This window comes from Ostrea edulis, chromosome 2, assembly GCF_947568905.1.
Source record: "Ostrea edulis chromosome 2, xbOstEdul1.1, whole genome shotgun sequence".
In the NCBI taxonomy this organism is placed as follows: domain Eukaryota; kingdom Metazoa; phylum Mollusca; class Bivalvia; order Ostreida; family Ostreidae; genus Ostrea; species Ostrea edulis.
The window spans coordinates 52669524-52679523 of NC_079165.1; the positions used below are offsets into that span (position 1 = coordinate 52669524).

General features: G+C 32.6%; 2 protein-coding genes across 2 annotated transcripts in view; one reads left to right on the forward strand and one right to left on the reverse strand.

Annotated features, from left to right (window-relative positions):
* Positions 1 to 1370, forward strand: part of LOC125682091 (zinc finger protein 271-like) — a 23412-nt gene extending 22042 nt beyond the window's left edge. Inside the window, exon 2 of the transcript XR_007372401.2 lies at positions 1 to 1370. This exon is cut by the window's left edge and continues 964 nt beyond it. The gene's annotated coding sequence lies outside the window, so the exon portion shown is untranslated.
* Positions 1 to 10000, reverse strand: part of LOC125682095 (multifunctional protein ADE2) — a 62892-nt gene that overhangs the window by 9546 nt on the left and 43346 nt on the right. Inside the window, exons 5-6 of the mRNA XM_048922508.2 lie at positions 8057 to 8226; positions 2327 to 2504 (exon numbers count right to left, since the gene is read on the reverse strand). Of these exons, the coding sequence (XP_048778465.1) occupies positions 2327 to 2504; positions 8057 to 8226 (348 nt within the window). The remainder of the gene's footprint in view (positions 1 to 2326; positions 2505 to 8056; positions 8227 to 10000) is intronic.

Below are 10000 nucleotides of genomic sequence, written 5' to 3' on the forward strand. Positions count from 1 at the left end.
TAAAGAATATACTATGTTATTGAAAATTATTTTTATAGATATTTTAATGAATATTGTGTAGATCTATACAGAATTCTTTGTTCAAAACGCTATATAGGCCTACATGTAGTATACTACATGTTTACAATTTAGGCCTACATACATAATTCTGATCTACACATAAGGAGTTTTTTTGTCGTGTTTATTTATATGTTCCCAAGAAATTACTTGTTATTTCCTCCGACAACCAGCATTCAATCTAGAAACATCGGAACGTCTTTTTCACCATTCCGCTGACTACTGTTATGACGTAATTTTTAATTACTAATACGTATCATAAGTCTACTATGACGTCATATGGTATAAAAATTAACAACGAGCGGCATATGTTTTAAAAAATGTAAAAAAGAAAATCATATTATCACTATTTTAAAACATTGTTGTCGTATTTAAAAACAATTCCTTCCACATGTATTACTCAGTATGCCTATGTAGAGCACAGATTTACGTCTGACATTATCTAATGACATGCTGTTTGTACATGTTTTTAGTGATTATTATCATTTTGCTTAGTTTTTCGTACAAAACTAACATTAATATATATAGCTGACCATGGGTATGATGCATGTGACCCAAATTGGCCATTACGCATGCGTCTACATTTAATTCGAATTAGCTTCGCTTAGCATTCACACGGAGCTAATGCGAAGTAAATTTAATTCGCATTAAATCGCGACGTCAATTTTAATTCGAAGTAAACTAATGCGCATTAAAATCTCCGTGTGAACACGGTTCAGATTTAAATCGCATTAACTTACGTTTAATGCGAATTAAATTCTTCGTGTGAACGAGGTATAATTTTTGTGTATCATTCTTGTACTTTTTTTGAAATACAAAATGTATTTTTTTTGTATTTTTTTAAATATGTATTGTTTTTATGCTTTTTTGGGTAACATATTATTTCTCCTCCCCATCTTTGAATACTTAGATGCTGATACAAAATTAATACACTTCACATTTTTTTCCTATTTTAATTTTTCAAGGTGAACCACATAATACAAAAATAATATGTGATACAAAAATAATATAATTCATATTTTTCCCTATTTTAATTTTTCAAGATGAACCATATAATACAAAAATAATACGCTGATACAAAATTAATACAACTCATATTTTTTTCCCATTCTAATTTTTCAAGGTGAACCAAATAATACAAAAATAATATGTTGATACAAAATTAATAAACTTCATATTTTTTTTGTACTTTTTTAAATCCTACTCCAATATGTATTTTTTTGTACTTTGAATTGGGATATAATACATAAATAATACAAGAGTATGTATCATTTTTGTATTTTTACTAAGAAATAAAGTATATTCAAAATATATTTTTGTGTGTTTCATTATTTAGAAAGTGTATTATTTTTGACCTAATTTGGAACCAAGATTTAGATGGTTCCAAATTTGGTCATTAAAAATATACTTTTTTTGTATCATTTTAGTATTTTTTTCTTGTATCATTTTCATATTTATTTTCGATATGGGGGCGGCTCAAATTTTTTTTTTGATTCTGGAAATTAACCTAGAAATAGAAATTGGTTGAAATCCGACAACCTTGATTTTATGGCCACCATTTTGAATTGGCGGCCATTTTAAAAGTTGATTGCACCCTTCCTCATGACCTATCAGTTCACAAAATTTGACCTTGAATTTTTTATGTTTTTGATAGCCATTTTGAAAATTTTGAAAATCATGTTTGTCAACACACTTAACATAGCCAGGAAACAATGTGTTGAGGTGATTTCTAAAAAATTATGTCAAAAGCATTCAACATTTTGACTTATACGTCAATAAATCAATTTAAGGAGCAAGCACAAATAAGAAACACCAGAAAATTTTCATTGTAAAAGCTTTTTTTCCACCAAAGCTGTCGACTGATAGTTGAGTAAACATAAACAGGATTTGTGCCTTGTTTTGAAAAGTTTAGATGTCTCGAATACATCTTCGCATCAGTTTTTGAAATTTAGGTTTGTTGCTGTTTTACACAAATCAAATGCTATCATATTATCAATTATATATCTAAATAATATTTTGTACCAAAACTGTGTCCATGTGCTTAAAGAGTTTTCCTATACATTCCCATGTAAAAATTTAATTTCCTATTGTGGCTTCATCCTACCCTCATAGTAATTTGATTTCAACAACTATGGAAATACAGACTGATGGAGTATAAAAGCCTTTCTAATTAAGTAGTTTTAAAATGCCAATTTATTGTAATCAAATGCTGTTGTCAAATAAATGTCCAAATTTCATATACAGTTTTAAATTAATGATGTATGTGTACCTTCATACTCAGCGAGGATTTTCATAGTCTCTTCTGTGCCTTTATGAGCAGATGACACTCTCAACTCACAAGGTACACCCAGTTGCTGACAGTTCATTCGAATTTTTTCACTGTGGGTCATGTCTGATGAGGAACCCATCAGAACTACAGCTCTGGACTGAGGTTTGGGGGACAACAACTACAAAGGGGAAATGCAAAAGTTCAACAAGAATTGTACTACGTACTCCCCACTGTAAAAATTCAAAATGAGTAATGTTTGAGAATTTTAACATTTTTAACATCATTGAGTCTGGACTGCCTTAGCCACCCCTTGTATTAAAGGACTCTCTGTCTTATGCGACCATATTTCATCCCTCCCAACACAATTTCCTATGTAAATTGACTGTATTAAATGACTCCCTGCCTTATGCGACTGTACTTTTTGGTTCTAAAATGATAGTTAGACTCTGAAGCCTACTAGCTACTACACAACTTGCATGGAACTGTAATATTCTAGATATTAACAGGCCTTAATGGTCACCTGAGTACTAATGAAAAAGTATCACTACTCCCAAGGGCTATGAAATCTAGAATACATTTCCTGTTCTGAATATCTAAGCTAAATTCTAATGTTCAGCAACAGTATAAAACAAGATGTGCCCCATAAACTTCACTGCATGCCCTCAAAAGTGCATACAAAGATGAAAGGCTTTAAATAATAGTTGTATTAACATTAAAACATCAAAATATATCACTAATTTGGACTCATCCTAAAGTCATAACCCGGGGTTGTGAAATTCAATCACCATTTTTTGTAAATCCTTTTCTGCTATTCCTAAGTATGCATTTAGATTTTATACAGTATCAGCATTAGTGATGGGAATCGGCGAGAATTTCATAATCGATGATTGGTTTACTGTATCTAACTAATTATCGATTATAATCGGACATAAGTCATTTAACTATTAAAAAAGTGTAAATAAATATTTTCCACGTTTATATTCTTGTTTCTATTGCTGAGAGTGTAAATGAATATTTTCTGTGTGTATTTGTTATTCTTTTACTTTAATTACATATATAAACGTCAATGCAATTTTTAGAAGGGTTTACACGCTAAAAACGGATATCGTTTGCTCCAGTTTTATTTCCATATATCAAAGTTACACATGTCATTAACTGTCGATGATCCAGCTTAATTAGAATATAACTTGCATTCAGCAAAGCAATATAAGGAAAGAAATTCATTTTATTAAAAAAAGCACAAATCAGATTTATTGTCACCAACTGAAAACACGATACGCACGTGCAGAGTAACAGTAGCTTTTGGAAGTGGTTTTACGTAATTCAGACACGGCTTTGCTCGTATCAAGATTATGTTTGTTGATAGATGGTCCTTTGTTTAGATGCCTTATCAAAGTACATCTATCTGACCATACGAACATGCTTTATTTCCCGGGTATGGATACTTTTGTTTTCATATGCGCTGCCATTACGATAAACAAAACTTTTAGATTAATAGATAGGTCACGGCAGGAATATTTTTCAAAAACTACAGTCATTGAAAAAACCGATTAATTGGAATAAAATTTTCATAATCGAGCGCTTAGAATTTGACAACCAATGACTGATTTTCGATTATAATCGATGATTGGAACACCACTAATCAGCATACTTACACATACAGTCCCTGAAACGTTCTACTTTTCCACTTGAACGGTGAACGCACGCAGAGCGAACAGTGAATGCAATTTGGTGAACGGTGATCGCACGGTGAACGCAAAATGGTCTATTCTTTCGGCATATTTTGGATTTCCCCCTTGGATTTGTCTTACTTTATAATCAGGTGGAGAATATATATTATATGAATATACATCTGTTTGTTCATTTTTGTGCAAATACTGGATGTATATATACTTCTCATGAAAAGGATCGTAAATTTCACATCAATGCACGTAACAATGATGGACAAACAAAAGAAAATTTCATATGGTCATTGTTTACAGTATTGCATATTCTGTACAGATACATTTCATATGGTCATTGTTTACAGTATTGCATATTCTGTACAGATACATGTACATGTATACATGAAAACTAGAAACATAAATTTTATAATATTTAGAATTCTTGACGTTTTCATAAATTATGAATATCGGTGCGTCATCTCGGTATGCTACATGTAATTTGACTTAAGATGCAGAGTATTTAATTTCTTAATACAAGAGTATAAATGATGCATGTGAATTAAAGATAGTCAGGTAATTATCGCCAAGAATTTACAGATGCACATGCATGACTTCAAAATTTATGGGCGCGTTCATTTGGATTACACGCAATTTAAAAAACATCCCTGAAAGGAGTCGAGAAAAATGCATTAAACAACCAGCACGGGTAGAACAGGTACATCATGTACCTCGTGTTGACACCTGGACGCTTCTAAATAGTATAAAAGGTTTATTCCCACGTAGATTTTGCATAATTCACTTTACTGTAAATATAAATATAGTATATCGAACTGAGGAAATAATCTCCCAGAATTAATGTACGCACGTACAAAATAAATACCCTTATGTGACCATGAATTTACATTTAGATTGTGCAATATTTGTATATTTTTGATGTGGATAAAACTGTTCATTGCACTGAACTATACGTATATCATATGTGGGGCAGAAATATACGAGAAATATTTCCTCTCTATATTGGAGACAAACGGTTCAAAACTTTTAAATTTGGGGAAAGGAATAAAAATATTTATTGACAATGTCTCTCATAAAGATAGACGTAAAATAATCAGAAATATTTGTCAAATGAATTTGACATTTGAGCATGAATGTGCATTGAAACGTACAGTGTAGCATAGTTTTTTTTAAGTATGAGAGAGCCCCAGGGGGTTAAAGAAAAATGATAAATTTATATAGAATTCTTAAGAGTCAAGTGAGACAAAATAAAATATAATGAATTATGCTTTTTTCCATACTTGAAAATACTAAAATGATAATTCGGGTGGGGGCGAGGTATTAACTGAAACTGTCTCATTTTCGTATACGTACCAGCGCTCGTTGCTCGTTCTTCGTTCTATGCACATGTATAAGGGTTAAATTCATAACTGAGGGCTCTTGTATTTTTCCCTCATTCAGAACTTCTCCCACTTTTTACCCAAACAATACTTGTGTTTTGTAATGATAAAAGCAATGATTTATTCTATTCTTTGATATTAATGAGTGGTCCGCAGTTTTCCATGAATTTTCGCAGTTGATAATCCTGATACTTGTACTTTATAAATTAAATTTCTGATATAAGAAGTTTACTTTCACTCTTATGGCTTATGCACAAGTTACTTTTTTATTTTTGCCTTTCTATGAAAATCAATCCTTTAACTTTGGTGTTCCGAATGACAGTGAATGCATGGTGAACGCTTTGTGAACAGTGAACGCACGGTGAACGCTTTGTGAACAGTGAACGCACGGTGAGCGCAAAACTGAAAACAGAGTGCACGGTGAACGCACGGAGAGCGAACGGAAAAATGGTAAAGTAGAATGTTTCAGGGACTGTAAATACTATATACTAAGTTTGGCTCCACCCTGGGGTTAAAACCCTTACTCTGGGGGAAAATCAAATTTACAATTTTGGTAAGACTACCTGCTCTATCCATTTAGTTTCAATTTAGTATCAAAAGCACCAAAGAAGATGTTATTTAAGTGTTTTACACATAAACACTATTTAACAAGTCTGGCCCTGCCCTGGGGTCAGAACCCCTACCCCTACATCACTATGCATTTAGTTTTTATTACATGTGTGTGGTTCTTGAGAAGAAGACTTTAGAAAATTGGTCATTTTTTGCCCTGCCCCTAAGGCCCCAGGGGTGCAGGAATATTGAAATTTACAATTTATGTTCCCTTTGTTCCAAATATGTTTCATACCAAATTTGAAAAGAATTGAAATGATAGTTATCAAGAAGTTAAAAATGTATATTGTTCACACATTTAATAACTGACCATTTTGGCCCCACCTTGATACCAAAACCCCTACCCCTGGAATAGTAAAATTTTCAATTTTGGTAAAGGACTACCTCTTCTTCCTAAATATCTATTTACTTTCAATTTAGTATCAATAGTATTAAAGAAGATGTAATTTAAGTGTTTTCCACATAAACACTATATAACAAGTTTGGCCCCACCCTGGGGTCAGAACCCCTACCCCGGGGATCATGAAATTTACAATTTTGGTAGAGGCCTTCCTGCTCTACATCAGTATGCATTTAGTTTTTCTTACATGTGTGTGGTTCTTGAGAAGAAGATTTTTGAAAATTGGTCATTTTTGGGCAGTTTTTGCCCAACCCCTAGAAACCCTGGAGTGCTGGAGTCCTGAAATTTACAATTTATGTCCCTCTTGTCGCAATGATGCTTCATACCAAATTTGAAAAGAATTGGACTGGTAGTTATTAAGAAGAGGTTAAAAATGTTCAATTGTTAACGGATGACTGATGAAAACCAATTGCAATATTTAAATCACCTGAGTTTACTCAGGTTATCTAAAAATGTTCAATTGTTAATGCACGACGCACAACGCACCAATTGCAATAGCTCACCTGAGTAAGCTTGAGGTTAAGAAGGTTGAGAAAGAAATGACAATGATCCCTTTGAAAATGATTGCTCATGTATGAAGCGGTAATTTTACTTATTAGCTCAATGACTTATGGACACGTTGGAATAAAAACAAAAGAATATTTTTTTTTTGGAAATAAAAGAATAAGATGCACCAAGAGTACCACAAATGGTACAATATACACTTTTCAAACAGTGAAATTCAACTTGGAAGCATATCGTGCACTCTAGATTGATACAACACACATTCTGAATAGAAAAGCCTTTAAAAAGTGGGTCATGGTGCACCAATCCATCTGACATGTGAACTGATTATGTATTCTCTGAGAGTGAGGTCTCTCTGACATTCAAATATTTTTATATTGAAGCCGCAAATATTTTTAAGACATTCATCATAAAAATGCCAATAAATCACTTAATACACATGATATGAACAAGAGTTTGATAATTTTTGTGAACAGAAAATGTTGCGAAGGTACTACGAGTTAAAACTCGAAATGTAAAATTTTGACCTTACGGTAGCTCATTACACTAACGTTTATACTCTGTATGACACCATATGCACGTCACAAGATGGCAATTTGAATGTTTGGTGAAATTATTTGTACGATCGATTTGTTTGTCTATCATCGTAGCTCAGTGGTTAAAGCATTGGGCTGGTGAACCGCAGATCTCGAGTTCAAATCCCGCAGTGTCTTTTGTTCATATGTGTTGAAATAATTTTTTTGAAAATCATGTTTTTAATTGTATATTTTTTGCCTTTTTGGCATACATACTTATTGTGTATCATCATATCTTTTATAATTAAATCAATTCGTATTGATTTGAGAAACTATTTCTGGGTGTAGTGAGCCACCTTAATTAAGAGCCCTTTCCTCATGACGCCAGTCACTTATAAATGATATTCAGATAGTCTGGGACAAAATTTACTAGCCTCAGGCTACTGAACTAGCGTTAGTATTGAACCCTGTGGATGTTAGAAAAAATCCCATCAAAATAGCAGGTGCACAATACAAGATAAAGATATCCACCTAGTTTTAATAAAATTTGGTCATCAGTGATAAAGATATAAACTCTGGATAAATCATGTCTACAGACGGACAAGACTAACTTACAACTCAAATTTTCCTTCATTCATTATTACCTTTACTCTAGTAGCTACCCACTCAAAGTTTCTCTTGACAGTGTCTAGTGTGTCTGCTGTTACTTCCTTCAGCTCTCTGTAGACTTGTTTGTCCTTCATCAAACGTTTGTCACCTAATGGCCATAACCTCCAGGAATCACTGTCTATGACGTCAGCTAGTAAGATTTCTCCTAAAACATGGATGCATGGAATAATTTTCCATGAAACTGGTTTTTCTTAATTTAGAGATATCACAAAATTTAGAGGTGTATATTCTATGGTAGTTTCAGTGAAAATTTTGTCATACAGTGGAACCCCGTTATTACGTTTTCCATTTTGTCACGATAAAATAACATAATACCGGTGTCAACGTACATCTTATCTTAAATGTCCGTAATTCTTCATGTTTTCATCCCTTTTCTTTATTTCTTGTGTAGGATAAATAAGGATGCTTTGATAAGCATTGCAGATCTGCTTTCGTTTCCGCCATTTTGTTTAACTTTAACGTAATGCGTTCATATAAATTTCTCTAAATAATTCGTTCCGGTTCGTATTCAACATTCGTACATAAACAAAAAATAACAAAACATCGTTTTTATTAAGTTATATCTCTACTACGCAATACAAAACACAATTTAAAAAACCCCACCCCCAAAAAACAACAAAACGACGACACAAAACGCACATGATATCCAACACTTACACACTTTTCACCAACCATAAACACAGAGAACAAAAGTAATCCACTAAAAAAAATAATAATGCACTAATACTAGGATCACATTTATAACACTAAATGATGGCACTAAAATCACGAGCACATCAACAAATAAATATCAAGGGATTTTAAAATGTTCACTGACCTAAATGCCTTGCACGAATCGGACAATAACACTGGGCAGTTTGATCGGCGTATTTATGGACGAAATCTAACACCCAAACTATTATGTCAAAATAACTGACAATTGTTTTAATTGAACACTGCCTTTTCTCACCTAACATGTCCAAGCCATTACTCAAGCTGTTTTAACTATGCTACGATAATTTTTGTCCTACATGTTTGGTTCCAAAGCTGTCCGTAAATAGGGTTTTAATATTGAAAGCAATCACACGATGCTAACCATGCATATGGTTGAGAAATTATTTCTTTGATCATCAAAATATGAAAAATAAAGAAAATTTTATTGAGTACAATTTCTAAATAAACATCATAATAATTGTTTATCACTGGCTTCGATACGCAGTATTCACCTGTATTGATGTCACTAGATCTATCGAAGCGTGACCAGTCAAGCGTCTCTAATCCCCTAACAGACCAGGAAATTTACATGGTGAATGCCTGGGGCAGTCAAGGTGTGAATGGGTGATTATCTTGAGAATCACTATTGAATAATTAGAGGTTTAATACAATGTTGTCAGAATTTTTACAACGTAATACCGAGTCCCGGCATCTTGGGACGTAATAACGAGGTCTATTTTATATAGGTTTGTTAAGAAATGGTTTTGTGCTTTGAAATTCCAACGTAATATGTGGACTAACATAATAAAGGGGGAACGTTATAACGGGTTTCCACTGTATTTCATTATCCAAAACCGGATATTGGAACCACTATTTTGTTTGTGATTCTGTCAGTTTTACTATCTAGTATGTCAGAGAAAAAGTTGACTTTAATAGATTTTTATCAGTGAAATACTGAAATTTATCCATTGAATAAAAATTGACTTCGTTATTTCCACACCGACAACTGCCAAAATATTCATCCGTGATATATAAGATCAGCTTCATTTTACATTATATACAATTAATTTTTCTTCTTTTTATTTGATTACCCAAAATAAAATTGAATCAATGTTGTCTTATTGCTGATTTTTATATATTTTGCATATTTCTTATAAAGGTACTATATTTTCTGTGCAACATTGTCAATACAGACCCTGAAGCGTGCCACTCAAAATTGATCTGTA